This window comes from Carcharhinus amblyrhynchos, chromosome 23 (assembly GCF_965287045.1).
Source record: "Carcharhinus amblyrhynchos chromosome 23, sCarAmb.v2.hapA, whole genome shotgun sequence".
Taxonomy (NCBI): Eukaryota; Metazoa; Chordata; class Chondrichthyes; order Carcharhiniformes; family Carcharhinidae; genus Carcharhinus; species Carcharhinus amblyrhynchos.
Window position 1 is genome coordinate 20,860,416 of NC_137346.1, and position 22,048 is coordinate 20,882,463.

At 40.8% G+C, this 22,048-nt stretch overlaps 1 protein-coding gene across 1 annotated transcript in view; it reads left to right on the forward strand.

The window, feature by feature from the left end:
- acaca (acetyl-CoA carboxylase alpha) overlaps positions 1–22,048 on the forward strand; it is a 274,803-nt gene that overhangs the window by 155,585 nt on the left and 97,170 nt on the right. The window contains exons 41-44 of the mRNA XM_080210370.1: positions 3,522–3,791; positions 6,257–6,354; positions 8,045–8,165; positions 8,970–9,080. Coding sequence (XP_080066496.1) covers positions 3,522–3,791; positions 6,257–6,354; positions 8,045–8,165; positions 8,970–9,080 — 600 coding nt within the window. The remainder of the gene's footprint in view (positions 1–3,521; positions 3,792–6,256; positions 6,355–8,044; positions 8,166–8,969; positions 9,081–22,048) is intronic.

Below are 22,048 nucleotides of genomic sequence, written 5' to 3' on the forward strand. Positions count from 1 at the left end.
TAGTTAAATATTTTGATATCCGACCATACATTTTCCAAATGCTGTTCCTTATTATTTCCTCTAGGTGTCACTTCATACCGCTTAAGGTTGAATTTACCTGTAGTTTCATTGCTGTTTTTTAAGCAGAGTTGTTGGGGGATCTTTAACTGCAAAGTAGTCACTTCAACCATATTGAAAATGGAAACGATGCCCACATTTCCACATGTCCTCTCTGCTTCCTGGTTTGACCAGATGCATTTTTCCTTGTTATTTTCTGATAACTTGCTACTTTGGATCAAAATATTTTGGTCACAATTAAAAATGGTGTTCTTAAATGCATAAACAAATTTAAAATTAGTAAAAACAAACTACAGGCAGATTGCAAATTTAAAATCTCTTTTTTAACTTGATTATTAAATTTCTTTCAGAATTTGCTGCAAAAATTACTGAAGAAGAACTCTAGTTAAAACCTGGGGTCAGGGAATTTACAAATGATAAGTGCTCGAGTTGCTGTGTTCCCCAAAAATATTCCGATTTCAAAATTTTAATGAAAAATCTTCTACCTTCTGATTATCCTGTTTTTATTGCAGTCCTGCTGCAACATTTTCTATTTCTTTAGTTAATGCCCCTTTCTTCCTCCTCCTCCTCCTGATGATCCTAACTGCTTGCTGAGGTCACTCACCAGTACCTCACTCAAGTAGCTATCCTTCTCGTGTGATTGTAAATGGGATCTGTCAACAGACAATCCAACAGTGCAGGATATAACAACAGTGCCTTTAATGGGGCAAAATGTCCGAGAGCATGGAACAGGAGCAGTATCAATAAAAATATTGACAATGAGTCTCGGTAGGAGCTTTTCAGTGATGAACAAAGTTTATTTACAGATTTAATAACAATTTTTAATTGTGCTGAAATGCTTTGATCTGAAGTGGCTGCTCCAACAATTGCATGTCTCCAGAACAGTGTGGTCAAAGAGGTAGGTTTTGAGAAGCGTCTTGAAGGAAAAGGGAAGGTAGTGAGGTGGAGAGGTTTAGGAAGGTAATTCCACAGCCAGCAGCCAAGGCAGATGAAAGCACCCCATACACCATCCTAAACATTCATGTCCTTCACCACTAATGTACAGTCACTGCAGTGTGTACCAGTAACTTCACTGCAGTGTTAATGTAAGCTTACCTGTGATGCTAATAAATAAACTTCATAAGATGCACTGCAACAACTTGCTTTGGCTCCTTTGACAGCACGTTCTGAACCCATAACCCATGTCGGCCAGAAAAACAAGGCAGCAGATGCATAGGAACACCATCACCTCCAAGTTGCTGGGTCAAAATCCCTGAACACTGTATCTGACAGCGCTTTGTGTACCTATTCCAAGAGAACTGCAGCGGTTCAAGAAAGTAGCTAACCATCACTTTCCCAAGGGCTGTTAGGAGTGGACAATAAATGCTGGCTTTGCCAGCAGCTCTCCAATCTTAAAAACGAATTTAAAAAATAGTGGAATGATTAAAATGTACAGGATGTCAGAATTGAAGGAGTGCAGAGATTTTAAAGATTTCTACAGCTGAAGGAGTTCACAGAACTAAGAAGGGGCAAGACATTTGGAGGGATTTCAAAATGAGAATGATGATTTTAAAATTGAGTTATTGTTCTGGGGGCCAGTGTAATGTAGCATGCACAGATGAGTGAACGAGACTTGAGCACCTGGGAACAGGAGTAAGCCGTTTTGTCCCTTGAGCCTATTGCACCATTCAATGAGATTGTGGCAAATCTGCAAACTAATTCCTTTGCCCTGTATGCCAAAGTATTTTTAGTGAACAATATCAACCTCAATTTTAAATTTGATAATTAATCTCGCATCAATTGTCAATTGTGAAAGAGAGTTCCAAACTTCTGCCACATTTTGCATGTGTAAGATTTCCTGATTTCATTTGAGGTGAGAAATAAAAGGAAAATATGATCATTGGGGACTTCACAAAGAGCAAGAGTGGGAAGAGGAGTTGTTGCAGGTGATTCTCTGGCTAGGGTTTGATCGTTGAGAATGGAACCAGGCAAGGACCAATCCACCCAGCTAGGTGGTATTTGGAGGCCAATGGTGTGGTGAACTGTGTTGAAGGCTGCAGAAGGGAGAATCGAGAACCATCCCTGGCCTATTTCTGCACACACCTATCCAGCAGTGATTAGTCAGTAGTGATTCCCTCAATTCAGAGGTGTTGGAGGTTAGTTGTTGTATCATTGCCATCAGTCAACGTCAGCTTATTCAGCACAAGAAGACGATCAAACCTGTTTCTTCTTGATCTGTATGACTTAGCAGATCAGTCCCAGGAGTTGGGACATTTTAAAGATTAACACTGATAACAGTTGTCCAATTTGCACTGCTATTCACTGGGTGATAATCTGATTGGAATGTGAAGGTCAGTGTCACTTGTAAATGCAAAATGCAGTCTTGTTCTTTTTCCCTCTTACCCCCCCCCCCCCCCCCCCCCCCCTTCAAATTCTTGCTTTTTATCTTTCCTCTTATTCTTGCTGACTTCCTTCCCTTGGGAACATTTGGCTTATATATGTCCATTTACAGGCATTTTTTAAAAAAAAAACTTTTGATGCAATGCTTCGTAATACTATATCTTTGAGTGTCACATTTTAGATTTAAGATTAAGTGTGGTGGGCATTCATAGCTTTAATTTTGGAGACTTCCATCTAAAACCCAAATGGCAGCTTTGTTCCTTTGGTTGCTGTTATGTCTATGAGTCAGAAGATTGTAGTTTCAGACACTCTTTTTACTGTTTGAACACGCAAACCAGCAGGACACGGACACTTCAGTGCAGTAGTGATGGAACATCGCCAATTATTGGATGAAGTACAGAATTAACATCCTATCTGAGTAATAAGATGGTGGCGCAAGATCACATGACTTCTTGAATATCAGAGAATTCTCTTTTAATATTGGTTAAAGATCCTCCCTTAATGTCAGAAGCCACCTCCACCAAAAGGTTATTACTTGTCATTTATCTTATCGACAGCATGGTGGCACAGTGGTCAGCACTGATGTCTCACAATGCCAGGTACCCCCAGGTTCAATTAAAGCTTTGTTGCAGTTTGTATATTCTCCCTGTGTCTGCATGGGGTTCCTCCAGGTGCTTTGGTTTCCTCCACACTCCAAAAATATGCAGGTTAGGTGAATTGGCCATGCTAAAGTTGCCCCTTAGTGTCCCAAGAGGTGTAGGTTAGATGGATTTGTCATTCTAAATTTGTGGGGATAGGGTGGGGGAAAGGGCCTGAGCAAGGTACTCTGTCAGAGTTGATGCAGACCTGATGGGCCAAATGGCCGCCTCTCTGCATTGTAGAGTTTCTACAACTTGACGTTTATGGGATCTTTCATTCATGATTTGCTTGGCAAACTACGCAAAGCAAGTCATTCTGAAAAATTGATGAGGCGTTAAATGAAAACCAATTTGTTCTTGAAGCACATTCTAATATCTGTTTTCATTCTGTTCAGGAAGTGCAATATTTGCTCTTGCTAATTGGTTTGCTTGAAATTTATGTCCTAGATCGGCATGGTGGCTTGGAAAATGCACCTAAAATCACCAGAATGTCCAGATGGCCGGGACATCGTTGTCATAAGCAACGACATCACCCACAAGATTGGGTCTTTTGGGCCCCAAGAGGATCTCTTGTTCCTGAGGGCCTCAGAACTTGCCAGAACCAAAGGCATCCCACGTATTTACATAGCAGCAAACAGTGGAGCAAGGATTGGATTGGCAGAAGAAATCCGACATATGTTCCATGTGGCCTGGGAAGACCCTACTGATCCGTATAAGGTAAACATTGGATGTTTATGGGTACTTCTGATAATTACTGTTTTCATTTTGCTCACTTTAATCACAGTGTCCAAATGAGTGAATTTCCTATAAGCCAGCAGCTTCACTAAATTAAATCCTCACTAAAGTAAGCAGACAGTGCTTTCCTTGCAGTGCAATGCATTGCATGCTTTGTGTTTATTGCTGTTGTCTTCAAAGAAAATCTCTGAATATCTGATTAGACTCTTTTCAAAAGGTCCTGTCAGGATCCAGCAAAATTAGGGAGGGCTATATTAAAGCTTCCACAAGAATGAAAGCCAAAACTGTTCACCATCGGCTATGTTGAGCTGTTTGCCTCGCCTTTGCGTTAATACAGGCCTTCAATCCAAGTGGCTGCTGAAACAGAACCTGTGGAATTGGCCAAATATTTCTATCTTTCTTAAAACCTAAATGCCACATGACTAAATCCTAAAAAAAACTAACACCTGAGCAATAGTGAGTGACTTTTTGTGATTATCGATTGATGGGTTTGAAAATCTTCATATGGTGATGGCTGAGTGGCTGTTGCATTTCATGCAATATTAATTTTGGTCCCAGTTCTTGTACACATGGTACCTGGGTTTGGATATGGCCTGGACTGATGGGTTGAAAGTCTCCCTTCTGCTAATTTTAAAGTTTGAGTGTGGAAATAGCTTGAAATAGTCTCAACCTAGAGCCTATTGAACAGAATCATAGAACCCCTGCAGTGCAGGAGAAGGCCATTGAGCTATTGAAAACGCAACAACCACGATCCCACCTAGGTCCTATCCTGTAACCCCGTATATTTACCCTGCTAGTCTTCCTGACACTAAGGGGCAATTTAGCATGGCCAATCAACCTAACCCACACGTCTTTGGATATCCAAGGTGTATGTCAGAAAATTTTACATAATATGACATAAGTAGGAATGTAGCACTAAGGCCAGAAGCATTGCTGATATGAGAATCAGAAATATACCTGATGTATCTGACAAAGATTGTAATAGGGATTAAACACTGGCATTTGGTGCTGTATAGGACCTTACTGTAACAGAGCTAGGAGTGATTAGTAAGACACAAAACATGATAGGGGAGGTGATAGCTTAGTGGTACTATCACTACACTATTAATCCAGAAATTCAGCTTAATGTTGTGGGAATCCGGGTTCGAATCCCACCACGGCAGGTGGTGGAATTTGAATTCAATTTTAAAAAATCTGGAATTAAGAATCTACCGATGACCATGAAACTCCTGTTGATTGTTGGAAAAACCCGTCTGGTTCACTAATGTCATTTGGGAAGGAAATCTGCTGTCCTTAACTGGTGTGGTCTACATGTGACTCCAGAGCCACAGCAATGTGATTGACTTTTTAGCTGCCCTTCAAGGGCAACTGGGATGGGCAATAAATGCTCAGTCAATGACACACATGTCCCACGAATTAATTAAAAAAAAGAGAATTCCAACACTCCAATGCATGTTTTGATCCTTTGAACATAAAAGCTTGTTAAAGTTAATGCATCTGAGTAAGTATATCCTGTATGCTTGCGTGTATGCCAACACCAAAGTTAATCCAAACTACACCCTCCCCTTACACTTACCCCCATAATGATCAGTAGCCATTGTACAATTAATTGTAGAAGGTTTTCATCCATCAAAATTTTTACCTTTACATCATCTGGTGCCACAATACATTTTCCCTGTTTTTTTTCACTCAACACATTCCTATCCACTGTGATATTTAAAAGAAAGCTCCCCCTCCTGACTTCAGTGCTGATGCACACTGTTGACTTTAAATCTCTGCTTCCTAAATCTATCCTGCTGAGCTGTCTCCAATTGTAAATCAGAAGTGGGAGCTCAGACTGGACTCCAGAGGGAAAGTTGCCATTTGAATATATCACTTTGCTGCAAGAAAGAACAGAGAGGAGCAGCAGTTGATTGGAATGCTACTAGGTCGATATGTTTTAAGATGTCTCCTTTCTCCATTTTTAACCCTTCTGAATATAAGTCAATGTTGATTCTGTCTCCCACATTATCACTGGTTACCTTTTGTATTTCTAAACAGCTATGGTTTATTTCAATAGTCTTTGTGAATCACTGCTACTCCTGTTATTTAATTGTCTTACTTTCCTGTGATAATCTGACTGGATATTTTGATGAAGATTGCTAGATACATCCCTGCCTTCCCCACCAGCCCCCAAGCCCATTTGAGTAAATATTAACTCCAGAGACATGCCATTGAGTTCTTACAGTAAATCCTGCAATCAAATACTTCAGAAGCTCAATAGTCACATCAATACATGTTCAACATTAAAATGGAAAAAAGAGATGGTCTGTAGATCCGCTTTTTTCCTAAAGGGGCAACTTTGCATCTCAAGGCTACCCTGTCATGAATATGGGCTGTAAGAGTTTAGGCTGGGTTAAAACACTATTGGTATGTTTAGATGCACTCATTATCCTGTACTTTTACAGGGTTACAAGTACCTGTACCTTACACCTCAGGACTATAAGAAGGTCAGCGCACTGAACTCGGTGCACTGTGAACATGTTGAGGATGAAGGAGAGTCAAGGTATGTAATAAGCAGCATATGGGACTTGTGGTTGCTAAGCTTTCACTGGCACACAATGTTGGTTTGTGAAATTTTTCTTGTTTTGAATTGTTGAAAAGCATTCAGCACAATTTAGAATTTGTCTCTCTAAATGTGAAACTTATCTGGAGAGACCATCTTGAGTTACGTCATCCAGGTTGAAGTGCAGTTGGCTGCAGATCTATCTTGGTTATGCTAAATTTGAGATATTAAATTATGAGTGTGGCACCAGTGGGTTGTATCTGCATTAGCCATTTGTGCTGCTTCCTGGAGCATATTGGTGTTATTGTGATAAGTATGATTCGTGCATGGTATGTAACATAGCAATAATGTTCATTCTAGTCAGATCTTGAGGGCAGTTTGGCCAAGGGAGTAATACTGATTGCATGGGTGGCCTCAGGTGGGAGGAATCTGTCAATCCATGCCAATAACTACAGCTTGTAGAGTTGTATTTCTCTATAAGGACCAATGTACAGTAGTGTACAGAAGTAGAACCCATGATTCATTATGGTCACACGTTTATTCAGGGAGCCATATTTTGCCAAAGCATAATTTTCACTGCCTTTGGAGTTTTTATGCAATACTTGAGCTGACATTGGTATAAAAATCTGCAGGAGTTACTACCTCATTTTGAGTCATTTGATACCCCACAGAATCATTTGATTAAACAAGTGTGTTTCAGCATATTGAAGTTATATATTGTGATAGAAATACTGTATGGACCATATTTTGGATATGATGTACAATTCTGGTCTCTGCCTTCAGAAAGGCACTGGAGAAAGTGCAGAAATATTTAAAAGGACAATATATCACAACTGAAATAACTAAGAGTGGAATCTTTCCGTCTTGCCAGCAGTGGGAAGCTTGCTGGGCAGCGGAACTCAATTTGGTGCAAGGCCAAAAATCAGCTTCCAAACAGTGGGATGAACTTCATAAGTGAGGTTTTTGGAACTTCTAAGGGCGGGCTAAACATAGGTCAAGCTTCCCAACGAATCTTGCATGCATTAGCAAGCCCTGCATGCTCATTGAAAGGTGAACTTGCCAGAATGAGGACTCCCCCACCAAACTAAGTTCTCAGCCAGTGACAAATTTGAACATTCGCTTTCACAACTGTACATAAGTGGCCTGCACCTAGCCAGCTGGACTTTTTCCATGATTAGTGGTGAGTTGCTGTTGCAATGCCCTCTTTGTGTGGTATGTGTAAATGTCAACCTATGCTTGAGACCGCATGGTAACAGGCAAATCGTATGGAGGATGACCAAGAAAGAGTGAGCAGGGAAGGACAGAAAAGTGGGGTAAGGTGGAGGGTGCCATGCAGGCTGTCCTGGTGCCCTTTTATAATGCCCAGACGAAAGGTGGGGATGGAGACTTTCTGCTGTGAAAATTGGCAAGCTCCTTGTGCATGCCGTATTTAATGAGCTGAACAGCCCCACATTGCATGTGGCCAGAGATCTCTCCCACTTTAGCACTTGCTACAAAACCTAAACGCCAGCATCTTCAATAGAGATGGAGCAAAGATTGAGAAAAGCAGAGAAAGAAGTCCTTTGTTATATGCTGCTTCGTTTTTGGAGTTTGATGTTTAGTAATCAATCCCCTTTAGGTGCTGGTGCATATTTGAATTTGGATTGAGTTTGCATTGGTTTCCTTGTTATTTACTTTTCTTGTTTCACAGGTACAAAATAACAGATATTATTGGGAAAGAAGAGGGCCTGGGAGTTGAGAATCTCCGAGGATCAGGAATGATAGCTGGAGAATCATCTTTGGCTTATGATGAAATTATCACCATGAATTTGGTATGTCCTGGAACAATAAAGTTTTAAAAAAATAACATGGTTGTGTATTTCGGCTTCAGCTGAGTGCTGGTTAGAAGTTTGAGTGCTCAAGTCTTCCAACTTGAGCGCGTAATTTAGTTTGACACTCCAGTGTAGTACGGAGGAAATCTTGCACTGTTGGGGCTGCTGAGGCCTCTGGAATGGATGCTAAAGACCCCATAGCACAATTCAAAGAAGTGTGAAGAATTGTCCCATGGAATTCCTGCAGTAGAGTTGTCTCAGTATTCACATTACAGAAAAAAGAGTATATAGTCATTACCTTATTTTTGTGGGACCTTAACAGTGCACGAATTGGCTGCTCTCTTTTATACAATACAACAATGTTCACATCTCAAAAGTGCTTCATTGATAATAAAATGCTTTGGAACCTCATGAGACTGAAGGGTGAGATATAGGTGCAAGTCCTTTCCTTTTATTCCCATCCATTGGCTTCGTTGAGGACCTGGGCAGCTGATGCATCACAAATTGTTCTCATAAGTAGAATAAAATTGCACTTGATCCAACACTCCCCTAGCACTGGCAGAAAGCAGGGGCACAGTGCATGATAACTGGTGGTATGCCACTGCTGTCATGTGTATGTCCCTGCAATTTGTGGAATTATCCCCAACATTTGCACATTTAAAAACTCAATGCACTGAGTATTTATCTCTTGGGTTTTTTTAAAATGTTGATTTATTTGAACAATTTGCGAATTGGTAATCCAGTTTAATAAGGGTTTCATTGGCTGAACGAAGCGCTGTTAACTGATTATTAATGTGATTGCAGGTCACGTGCCGTGCAATTGGTATTGGTGCATACCTTGTAAGGCTGGGACAGAGAACTATCCAAGTGGAAAATTCGCACATCATTTTGACTGGAGCCGGCGCCTTGAACAAGGTAAAAGCAAGTTTTTGCATTGGTAAAGCCCTGTGGTTGGTCGTCTTTGCCAAGATAACACAGTCTCCAGCTGTCATCGCTGCAGTACACTGCAGCTATCAGTTAAAGTTCAATATTGTATTTGCTTTACAAAAAAAAATGTATTTTTATTCCAACGTCCAGGATGTTTGAATTATTTATGAAGCAGAGGTACTTTTGAGTGACAGTCATTTTTAGTGCTATTCTTAATGAAATTGTCCCCTAATAATCTCCAAGGAAGGTTGTGCAGCAATACAAGAAAAGTATCATAATGGAATTGTGCAGTGCAAACTGATCTAATGTTGCCAAAAGCAGAATTCATCAAATTACAGGAAAATGGAATAGGAGTTGTATTGGAGGACAGAGACTGTTAAGATGTTGGAAAATGCTAGGACAAATCTTCTTACTAGGAGAATAACTGTTGGATTAAAATGAAAATTTTACATGATCCCATGTATGTAAATAAAGAAGACAAGTCTGTTTTACATTGATTTAAATCCGGGCTGCTTTAGATCCAGTAATATATAATGAAAAGGGGCTAATTAATAATCTTGTTGTAAAAGAACCTTTGGGGATGAGTGAGCATAATATGATAGAATTTTATATTATGTTAAAAAATGAGGTAGTTCAACCTGAAGCCAGGGTGTTAAATTTGAACAAAGGGGCAAATTGGATGAGGTGGATTAAGAAAATACCTTTAAAATATGTGAACATATGCAACAGACAACCTTTAAAGAATGATAACTGAGTTTGCAGCAATTATGCATTACTTTAAGGCACAAAGACCCAAAAAGAAAAGACAGTCAACTGTGGCAAACAAAGGAAGTTAAGGAGTGGGCAAGATTAAAAGAGAAGTTGCCTAAAATAGTAATAAACCTGAGACTTGGGAGCATTTTAGACAAAAGACGACCGAGAAACTGACAAAGAAAGAACAGAATATGAATGTAAACTACCAAAACCGTAAAAATGGACTATAAAGATTTTTATAGAAATCTAAACAGGAAACATTTAGCTAAGACAAATGTGAGTCCATTACAGGCATAGTCAGGAGAATTTTGGTGGGAAATAGAGAAATGGCAGAGAAACGAAATGATTACTTTGTGACTTTACTGAGGAAGATACAAGAAATCTTAGCATTAGAGGTCAAAGAATTAGGAAGAATGTGCAATTGAAGGAAATTTATTAGAAGACTTTATTGACGAAATTAAGGGGATTGAACGCCAGTCAGTTCCTGGGAGCTGATGACCTATATTGCAGCATGTTGAAAGTGGTAGCTGTGAATGCATTGGTGATCATCATGCAAAATTCTATAGATTTTGGAATGGCCCATGCAGATTGGGAGGTGGCAAATGTCATCCCACTATTTTTAAGAGGTGAGAGAGTGGGAAATAGGGGACGCAGACCTTTAAGCCTTATGTCAGGGAAAATGCTAGAATCCATTAAGGATGTGACAAATGTATATTTGGTTAATAATGATCTGTTTGAGAATAGTCAACATGGATTTATGAATGGGAAATTACATATGACAAACTTGTTGGAACTCTGAGGATGTCACAACATTGATAAAGGAGAGTCAATGGATGTAGTGCACCTGGATTTTTGATAACGTTTCCCACAAAGTTGGTTAGCAAAATTTAGCACATGAACTAGGAGGTAATATACTGGCACAGGTTAAGGATTGGTTCACAGGCAGAAAACTGAGTAGGAATAAACAGTTCATTTGTTGACAGACTATGACTCGTGGGGTACTGCAAGACTCAGCGTTCGAAACCCCAGCTATTCACAATATATATCAACGATTTGGATGTGGAGATCAGAGGTAATATTTCCAAGTTTGAGGGTGAGATAAAGCTTGATCGGAACGTGTGTTGTGAGGAAGATGTAAAATTGCTTGAAGAGGATTTGGACAGACTTAGTGGGTGGGCAAGATCATGGCACATGGAATACAATATGGAAAAAGTTGAGGATATCCACTTTGGTAGATGAAACAGATGCGTGGAGTATTTCGTAAATGATGAGTGATTTGAAAGTGTAGATGTACGAAGGGACCTGCATGTCCTCATCAGTAAGTCACTGAAGGCTAACATGCAGGTGCAGCAGGCAATTGTGGAGACAATTGTGAAATCATCCTCACAACACATGTTCCTATCAAGCTTTGTCTCACCTGCAAACTTGGGAATATTACATCTGGTCTCCACATCCAAATCGCTGATCTATATTGTGAATAGCTGGGGTTCCGAATGCTGATCTCTGCAGTACCCCACAAGTCATAGCCTGTCAGCAAATGAACTGTTTATTCCTACTCAGTCTTCTGCCTGTGAATCAATCCTTAACCCTGTGCCAGTATGTTACCTCCTACTTCATGTATTTGGCTTTTATTGTAAGTGGGTTTAAGTGCAGGAGTAGTGAAGACTTGCTTCACTTTTGTAGAACCTTGCTTACACACTGAAGTAGTGTGTGCAGTTTTGATTTCCTTATCTTAGGAAGGATGTTATTGCTATACAGGGAGTGCATCAAAGATTCACCAGACTTGTTCCTTATATCTTGGCGCATTTTCGTTTTACCTTCATAATGAAGGGTGAAGTTTTCTTTACAGTTAAGAGTGGCTTTCTTGGGATTCTCCTTTTTGAAGGATGTTGGTGAAAAACTTCACCTGTTGTCTCTTTGAATTACACAGATCTGCTGCAAAATAAACTCAAAGGGCCTGAGGGGGGTTACAGAAACCTAGTATTTGCCCATTCCAAGGTGTTGTGGCCAATTAAAGAGTTAGAGGCCAATTAATTTGAACATCCAGTCAGGTAACTTACCACTTTGAGTAAATGTGGAATGTGACTGATGTTAGAGAATGAGTAATTTGGCACCTCAGAAGATGCCTAAAGAAATGACAGCAAACGGTCTTTATAATTTATGAAGATTAAGCTGAATATGCTGGTTAGCAGAGAGTGCTTGTTTCACTTGAGGAATTGGGACAAAGCCTGCTGCTGTGTGACCGGTTTGATCTGAAATTAGACCTCTTGAGCATACTTTTGTAGCAGACCTGGGGAAGTAATGGGGATGGGTGGGAGTTTGGAATCAGTTACAGGAGAGGAAAATCATGACTCCTGTAGAGAATTCCTGTTCATCTGGTTCGAGAAGAATACCTGCAAAACAAAATTAACACCAATCTTTCACCAATAGCTGCCAGGGACTTGAAAGAATCCTTGGTGCTGGGCAGACATAACTCCTGCTCTGATCACCACTGTAAGAAGTCTCTCAACACCAGGTTAAAGTCTAACAGGTTTATTTGGTAGCACAAGCTTTCGGAGTGTCACTGCTTCTTCAGGTGAGTGAGGAGTTGTGTTCACAAACAGGGCATATACAGACACAAACTCAATTTACAAGACTGGCATTCCAACCATTACCTTGTAAACTGAGTTTGTGTTGGTGTATGCCCTGTTTGTGAACACAACTCCTCACTCACCTGAAGAAGGAGCCTGAGACAGCAAAAGCTTGTGCTGCCAAATAAATCAGTTGGACTTTAACCTGGTGTTATGAGACTTCTTACTGTGCTTACCCCAGTCCGACGCAGGCACCTCCACATCCTGATCACCAAACGTCTGATGAGAATTCTTCAGGTAGAAATATGTAAATTGGGGGCCTGATCTGGCTTCAGCCCACAGTACTTAAAAGAGCACTCCACAAGTTTAGCAGTAACATTGACACTTGCAATCCTGGAATTAATTCTGCAGTATCTTATTTGTTTACCTTTCACCTATTTTACAAGACTCACAACAATTGCTTTTTGTTCCTTTTGAGAAGAATGTTCTTGGGGCTACCCAAGACTAACGCTACTTTATTATTACTGTGCTCAGCAAGATATGCACTCTGTCATGCTTTCATTCCACGTATGTAGGAGGATTCTGTTGTTTTGTTTGACTCTGACTTTGGTCTGACTGAGTACTGTTGATGCACACTCAGTAAGTGAGGTAATGAGCTGCCAGGCCAGCCTGATTGCCCCATGATTGTTTTAAAGCCTTGAGTGTATAACGATGTTGAATTGTAATCACAGACTGCACTTCTTGTCTCAACTATGCTCCTGTCTTTGAGGGTACTGAGCAAAGGAGCTAAGAATGTTTTTTTCACAAGTAGAGAGCAAAAACTTTGCAAGCCCACATTGACTCCAATTCGCTCTTAGTAACTAGTTCCCAGCTGTGCTCAGAATCAAAACGAAGCCTGAATCTTAAGCCAAAGTTGGACAGAGACATAATAAAATTGAATAAAGTAGAAATGGAGCAGTGATTTTTCCCTCCAAAATATCAAAACCCGAAATGTGCTGACAAATATGCAATTCATGAGACTTATAGTTAACATTGAAATGAAAAGGCTTTGTGTCTGTAACCCTTTCGGATAACCTGTTGCTATTCAGAAGCTGCCATTCAATATTGTGAAGTTGCTTTTATTTGTGTTTTTTGTTGTAAGCCAATTCTCTTTGTGTGACTCAGCTGCTCACTGAATAAACCCACTGGAGCAATTGGAGAGAACTTACCCAGGTGAACATTGTCCAGAATGCACATAATTCAAATATAATCATATATGTGCTTTGACTGGAATACACACGGGACAATTTTATCCCATTGGATTCTTTACAATAAAATAATAAAACAAATTACTTTGCCCTATGGATTGGGAGAGTCGTCATCATGATTCAGCTCTACTCAGAAACCAGAATTTTTGCATTGCCTTTGTGATGCTTTATGTAGCATTATAGCACTTGGGCAGCAAATCAGAATAAATATGGCAAGTGGAGGGGTTTTTCACTGCATAACATGCCGTGCCTAATCACTTTTTATTAATACACACCAACATTACAGCAAAAAAAGGTGAAATATGAGACAAGTGTTCTATAACTTGCTTTTTCAGAATTGGGTATTTTAGCAAATGAAAGCTTTGCTCACTCCCTGCAAACTGAGTTGGATCCTTGACATACTGTGAAAACCTATAGTTTTCTTTTGAATACTGTAGATCGTGGTGCTTTGATCAACTCGGCATACAAGATGACCCAATCTTTCTTGCCTCAAAAACCATATTTTTACAAAGATATGGCATTCGTTGATCCCTCCTTTTTCAGCCATGACATGCTATACTCACATTAATAGTTGACCTTGTTTTTTTTTTTGTCACCTCACAAATGGATGGTTACCTACTGATACCTTGTGACTGGGGACAAGACTGGATACAAGGGAGCAAGCAGGCAATACGGGCTATGTTGCAAAGATGCGCAAGGCTTTAAGATCCCACGTGGCAAGCAAAGATGGTGACTATCCATGTTGGCAGTTCACTCTTATGCTCAATGTACAAGTTGATCCCCATTCTTGGAGGGATTTTTCGAGGTTTCAAAGGTCGAGTATTGTGCTGATATCTGTGGTAATCTCCATTATAACCTCTGGTTCGCAGTTTTCTCTGGAGCTTGTGGATTTTACAGGTAGACAACTTAGATCTATAACCCACTAACTACAAGCTGTCCTAACTGCCCTGAGGATAGGCTATTCATAGATTCAAACCATATTGTATAGAGCAGATGTGTAGGTGCAGAAAGAAAATTAATATTCTAAATTGCAGTGCTGTATTTTAAAAACAAAAACAATCAATGTCAAATTGTTTAATTAGAATATAAACTATTTAAAAGGTGACCCAGAGATCTTTTTCCCTTGGATTGCAGCTCTGACAAAGCAATTTGATAATGTAATATTTTCACATAGCCCTGGCACTTCTGCAATGTTGCTATCATCATGGTGATGTTGCTTATAATGCACAACATCAAATGCTAGTAGTTTTCTGCTGCAGGGTGACTGAGAAGGAAGCACAAAAATGATGCAGTGAAAAATAGAAATAGTTCCCCCCAGTTTTCAGTTCAGAGGAATCCACGGGTGGGAGATTGGTGAGGGAAAGCATGTGAGCGCGCCAGAATTGCAATCATCTCACTGAGAGAGACTGACGACAGAAAAAGACTTTCCCTTTTTCTGAAATAGAAAGCTTTCTTATCCCATTTCAGAAAAAAAAAACCAGAATGCACTTGGCTGCGTAGAGGTTGCTGCAAATGCGATTTGGTGGGAAATGGAGCTGTTTCCGAAGCAAACAGTGCAATTCGCGCAGCCTAAAGGGAAAAGCTTAGCTAACTGCATGTTGTTTTGCTTCTTTTCCTCCCCTTAATGTGGAATAAGGCCGGTCAAGGGTGCCACTTTCTGCTGGAATCTAGACAGGGCTTGCTTTCTGCTTGGCTGAGCCTGTGTCACTGCTCAGTTTGGTGGTGATTCACAGACAGCTAATGTGTGATAGAGGCAGCCTTCAGCTGGCCATTATCATTTGCAGCCCAGATTATTTTATCAAGGGGGGTGGCGGGTGATCAGTGCTGGAAGTTGCCTAATCACGTTATGTCTGCATTACCTTCTATGTGTCAGTGGTCTGTAACTACAGAACCAAATTGCCGTAAGACACCTAGATTCATTTAGGTGCCCTGTGAACCCTTGCCTACACGGCACAGGCGAGAATGAGAGAGAGAGGGAGAAAAAAAAATTGGATTTTACTCACATTGAATCAGCTTTAATTTGCTGCTGGAATACTTGCATGCATAATGAACAGAGATGGCAAGGTGTCATGGACATCCTTCCGTCCCATCTTACAATAAACAGCTGTACGTGAAACATCAACATTTCGATCTCTCTGACCTGTCGGCTCGTGTGAAAATTGAAATAATGATAATGTACGCCTCAGACTGCATCAAAGTATCAGCACATCAAAGCCAGGAGGCATGAAATGCAAATGATAACATAAAGCAGATGGATTGAGCATGATCACCGACACAGAATGAATTTCAATACAGCTCGAGATAAATACGTTATCCCAGCATTTTTTTTTTGTTCTTGGTTCTGACTCCTGACGATATTTTTTTTTCACACTCCAGCAATCACTCGCTCCATCTCTTGCGTTTCAGGTCATGTCGGCGCAGCTCCGGTGGAAATAATAGGATATAAACTCGGAGGTTGTTATTTGCATAGAAATAGCATGGAGCCCCAGGCAGTGGAGAGAAGGACAAGGAGATCATTTGTCTAAAATTTTAATGAAAACTTTTGCTGAGGCAGAGGTTTTTCTCTCTCCCCACCCCCAACCCCCCCATCAGTAAATTAACGTGGCTCGACTGTCGAATTAGATGATACAGGGTAAATTGTGGTGAAGGAATGGAACAACGTGTAGATTTCAATTCAGTTAAAATAATAAAAGCTGCGTTGGGTTGGGGGCAGTGGGGAGGGTGGAATGCATCCCCGCACCTGTGGCTAACTCAGTGCAGCATAACATTTTATTTCTGAAAGAAGAAACCACATTTGCACAAGATCTTAAAAGCAGCAATTGCCCAGACTGCATTGGTTATGCTTTTAAAGCATTAATGATCCCAATTTTTGCAACCTTGTTGTACCTTGGGCGTGTTTAACCCCATCAGTGCAGAGCTGGCTTGGCTTTACTTGGTCATAAAATGACAGGCTTGCAAAATATTGGCTTAGTGCAAAATTTGAAGGTTGTATCGGAGACAAATTTGCAATCTAGGGCAGAATTCTTCAGCAGTCGGTTTTCCCATGGTGGAAGTGGCTTGCCATTGGCTGTTGGCGGGATCATCTTGTCCCGTTGATGGTGATTTGTATTCCTTGCCCTGTGCCGCCATTGGGGAATCCACGGCAGTTGTCGACTTCGGAACCAGAAGATCCCACTGGCAGGGGAGGCTGGAGAATTCTGCCCCTAATCTTTTTCTTTTGTTTGTAGTTAATTTGCTTTGTGCTTAAAAAATAAATGGCTCCTTACATTTCTGACTGTTTTCTGCATTGTAAGGTCAAATTACTTTCGGGTGTACTTTTCTAAGATTTTCAAATTAGAGTAGGTGGGTTTCAGAGAGTGCACCTTTATGTCTACCAGACACATGGCTTCCTCCTTAACTTTCTCTTGATACTGCTTCTAGGTCAAGGATTGCCAGGCCACATGAACCTGTATTTCTTATTATCCAAGAAAATTACAACTGATCTCTTTACAATCGATGCAGACTGATAAATGTCCTTTTCAAACGTTCATAAAAGCAATTACAGATTCCACAGACCTTTTCAAGAATTTACAAATTTTCTTTACTGTACAGTTTGTAGGTCAAATGCCACCACACTCCAAAATATTTTCAGTGTGCTTCTGGAAAAATGTCAGTACTTACAGATGACTCCCACATTTGCAATCCGCTGCCATACAATGTGCTTTAATGTGTAATTCAAAATCAACCAATCACCCTGTTTAAAGCAAGTGATTTACAAGGTTTGACATTTTGTAACAAAGTTATTTTTAAAGCTTATTTATTAGTCTCACAAGTCAGCATCATTAACACTACAATGAAGTTATTGTGAAAATCCTCAAAGTCGTCACACTCCAGAGCCTGTTCAGGTACACTGAGGGAGAATTTAACATGGCCAATGCACTGGACCACCATGCCACCAGAAGGGCGTGGAAACTTTGGAGAGAGTGTAGATAATGTTCACCAGGATGTTGCCTGGCATGGAGGGTATTAGCAATGAGGAGAGATTGAATAAACTGGGATTGTTCTCCCTGGAAAGACAGAGGCTGAGGGGTGACCTGATAGAAGTTTATAAAATTATGAGGAACATAGGGTGAACAGTTGGAAGCTTTTCTCCAGGGCAGAAATGACATTTACAAGGGGGCACAAGTTCAAGGAAAGGGGGGAAAGTTCACTAGAGATGTGCAGGGGAAGTTTTTTTAAACACAGAGCTATGGGGGCCTGGAATGCACTGCCAAGTGAGGTGGTTGAGACAGACACATTAGAGACATTAAGACTTGTCTGGATAGATACATGAATGGATGAGGAATAGAGGAATGCAGGTGGTTGGTCTAGATAAGACAATGTGATCAGCGCAGGCTTGGAGGGCAGAAGGCCCTGTTCCTGTGCTGTTCTGTTCTTTTTGTTTTTTGTCTTTTGGACTGTGGAAGGAAACCAGAGGAAGCCCATGCACACACAGGGAGAATGTGCAGACTCCAACAGACAGTTACCCAAGCTGGGAACTGGCACTATGAGGCAGCTGTGCTAACTGCTGTCCCACCGCACCACCTACAAATCAAGTCATTTCCAAAATCTACTGTGAATAGTGCAATTATATTGCAGTTTTTTTAATGGTCTGTTTCTAGCACAATCTGATCATGACAGCACAGTGTCGCATTCCTAATGTGCCAATTTTCAAACTGAAACCTCTCTTGCATCAATCTTCACACCATGATTGAATGACCTAGTTTACTAGAACTGACAATAGATGACCCAAAAAACAAATAGATACTCTGATTTCAAGTGGTCAAGTATGATAGAACGTTACTGTCTCTTTGGTCTCTCAGTATTTGGTACATAAAGTTTGATCGCAAAATGGTGGTAACTCCAGAGCAGATGGAAGACATTTCACCTTTCGTGCCTATGCGCACATTAACTCACCTGTTAGACCTGTCTGGGAGAATATTACTTTCAGAATAATCAAATATCCCAAGAAACCTGCTGGTGAATGAGAAACAGGTACTGAGCCAAAAAAGAGTTTAGAAAGAGTCACCAAAAGCTTGCCTGTAGAGATGGGACTTGAGGAGAAGAGGTAGTTTGAAATGTTGAGGAAGTTGGAGTGAGGAATTGTCACAAGTGGGAAACAGACAGCTGAAAGCAGAGCTGCAAATAGTTTTGTATTGGTGGGAAATGTGCAAGAGGCTGGAGTGGTAGTTGCTGGAGGTTACAAATTGAGAGAGGAGAGACACCGTGGAAAGATTTAAATATTTGGGCCAGAACTTTAAATTTTGAGGCATTTGGAATCTGAGACCCTTGTTTGCCCATTTTAATGCATGTGAGGATTATAACTCTTCTCCCCCCACCACTGTCAAGATAATTTTAGATAGGGCTGGTATGAATGCCCTCTGAGTCTCAATCTTCACGGTGCAGAAAGATGCCATTCAGCCCATCCAAGTCTGCACTGGCTGTCTGAAAGAGCATTCTCTTTGGTCCCAATTCCCTGCCTTAACTTCATAATCTCGCGTATTCTGTCTTTTCAGCTGGCAGTCCATTCCTTTTTGAATACCTCGATTGAACCTGCCTCCACCACCTTTTCAGGAAATTCATTCCAGACTCTAACCACCCTCAGGATGGAAAGACTTTCCACACATCCTCCTACTCCTTTTACCAATTATTTTGAATCTGCCCTCCCGTTCTTGATGCTGTTTTGACTGGGAACAGCTTCTCACGATTTACCCTGTCCGGATACCTCAGAAGTTTGAATAATTTTATCAGTACTTCTCTCAGATTTTTATTCTCCAAGCAAAACAGTTCAACTCCCCCAATCTATTGTCTTACCTATAGTTGTTTATCCCTGATATCATCCTTGTGAACATCCTCTGTACTCCAACGTCTTCACATTCTTCTTCAAGGTTGATACCCAGAACTGGACGCAGTACTACAGATGAGGCCTAACTAGCGTCTGATAAGAATTCAATGTGACCTCCTTACTCTTGTACTCAATACCCCGATTAATAAAGCTTAGGCTTCACTATGCTTTCTTAACTTCTTTCGCTACCTGCCCTGCCATCTTCAATGACTTATGTGCATACACTGAAATCCCTCTGTTCATGCATCTCTTTTAGAGTTTCTCCCTTTATTTTTTACCGTGCTACCCATTTCTTGCAGGAAACATAGAAACATGGGACTTAGGAGCAGTAATAGGCCATTCGGCTCTTTAAGCCTGCTCCACTATTCAATAAGATGATCACAGTTGATCTGTTTGTGATTTCACCTCCACTCTCCTATCTGTATCCCACTACCCTTGACTTCCTTGTCTTGTCTATTAAAAATCTATCTGACTCAGCCTTTGGGGAAGAGAATACCACACCCTCGTGACCCCCCACCCCCCCAACCGAGAGAAAAAAAAGTCACCTCATCTCTGTCTTCAAAGGGGAGACCTCTTACTGTTAAATTATGTCCCTGAGTTCAAGTTTAACCCACAAGAGGAAACAACCTCCCAGTACCCATCCTATTCAGTGGTTAGCACTGCTGCCTCACAGCACTAGGCAATGACTCAAACCGATTCCGGTTTGAGTCATTGTCCGTGGAGAGTATGCACATTCTCTCTATGTCTGCGTGGGTTTCTTCCAGGTTTCTTCGGGGTGCTCCGGTTTCCTCCCACAGTCCAAAAGATGTGCAGGTTAGGTGCATTGGCCATGTTAAATTCTCCCTCCATGTAGCCAAGCAAGTGCTGGAGTGTGGCAACTATGGGATTTTCACAATAACTTCATTGCAGTGTTAATGTAAGCCTACTTGTGACACTAATAAATAAACTTAAACAATGCTTTTCATAGTGATGTAAAACTTCCTCACTTTTATATTCCATTCCTCTTGCAACTAATGCCACCATTCCATTTGCTGTGCATCTTCCTATCTGCACTTTTTGCGACTTACGTACCAGGACATCCAGGTCCTCTGTACCAGTGAGTTCTACAATCTCTCTCTTTTTAAATAGTATACTGCTCATCTATTCTTTGTGCCAAAATGACAAGTTCACATTTACCCACATTACACTTTGTCTGCCAACCTTTTACTCACTGTCTTTGCAAACTCTCTTGAAAGCATTTAATTACCTGTTCTTCACCCTGTCTTAATCCCTTGAACCACTCCACCTCTCTCCCTTCATCTTCAAAGTCTTTTGACCAACTTTTGGTCAGCTCTTCATTCCCACAAAGGTTCGGCACCTGCTGCTTTCTTCCCCTTGCGATGCCCATTCTCTGATTTAGGTACTAAATAACTAAGTTGTTTTATTAAATTTTAGTAACTGCCAATCAAAATGTTGGGTGTGGGCACTTTTGCTGTGCTGTAGAATTTGTGCAACATGATTTTGTTAGTGCAAGGGATAGAAAACCAGCCAATCATGGCACACCATTACAATGATCTTCTAACACTGCTTAAGCAGCTAACAAACCAGTTAACCATTATAAATGACTCAAATTCTGTTGATACAGCTTTTCAGCACGCAAAGGTTTTTGATAATAGTGCAGGGTCAGATATGCAAAGTTGTTTCTGTAGAAGTTCTTATTTCATAGTTTCTTCTTGTTTTTGAGATGTGGTTGATGCTGCCAAGACTAGCTTCATTGTCCAGCCCAATCTTCCTGAGATGGGGGTACATTGGCCTTTGTGAATCTGAGTATCGAGTATAAATGTTGGAGTGTTATGGTAAGGTTATATAAGGCATTGGTGAGGCTGAATTTAGAGTATTGTGTACAGTTTTGGTCACCTAGTTACAGGAAGGATGTAAATAAGGTTGAAAGAGTGTAGAGAAGGTTCACAAGGATGTTGCCGGGACTTGAGAAGCTGAGTTACAGAGCGAGATTGAATAGGTTAGGACTTTATTCCCTGGAGCGTAGAAGAATGAGGGGAGATTTGATAGAAGTGTATAAGATTTTGATGGGTATAGATTAGAGTGGATGCAAGCAGGCTTTTTGCACTGAGGCTAGGGGAGAAAAAAACCAGAGGGTGTGGATTAAGGGTGACAGGAGAAAAGTTTAAAGGGAATATTAGGGGGGGGGGCTTCTTCACGCAGAGAGTGGTGGGAGTATGGAATGAGCTGCTGGATAAAGTGGTAAATGCGGTAACATTTAAGAAAAAGTGGTAACATTTAAGAAAAACTTAATGTTTTTAATGGGCTCATGGATGAGAGGGATGTGGAAGGATATGGTTCAAGTGCAGGTCAGTGGGACTAGGCAAAAATGGTTCGGCACAGACAAGAAGGGCCAAAAGGCCTGTTTCTGAGCTGTAATTTCCTATGGTTCTATGGCGAAGTTGGGCCGCTGCCTTGGAAGGCGACAGTTCTGTGTGATCATTTGTATATCTCTGCGTGTATGCACACACATGCACAAAATGG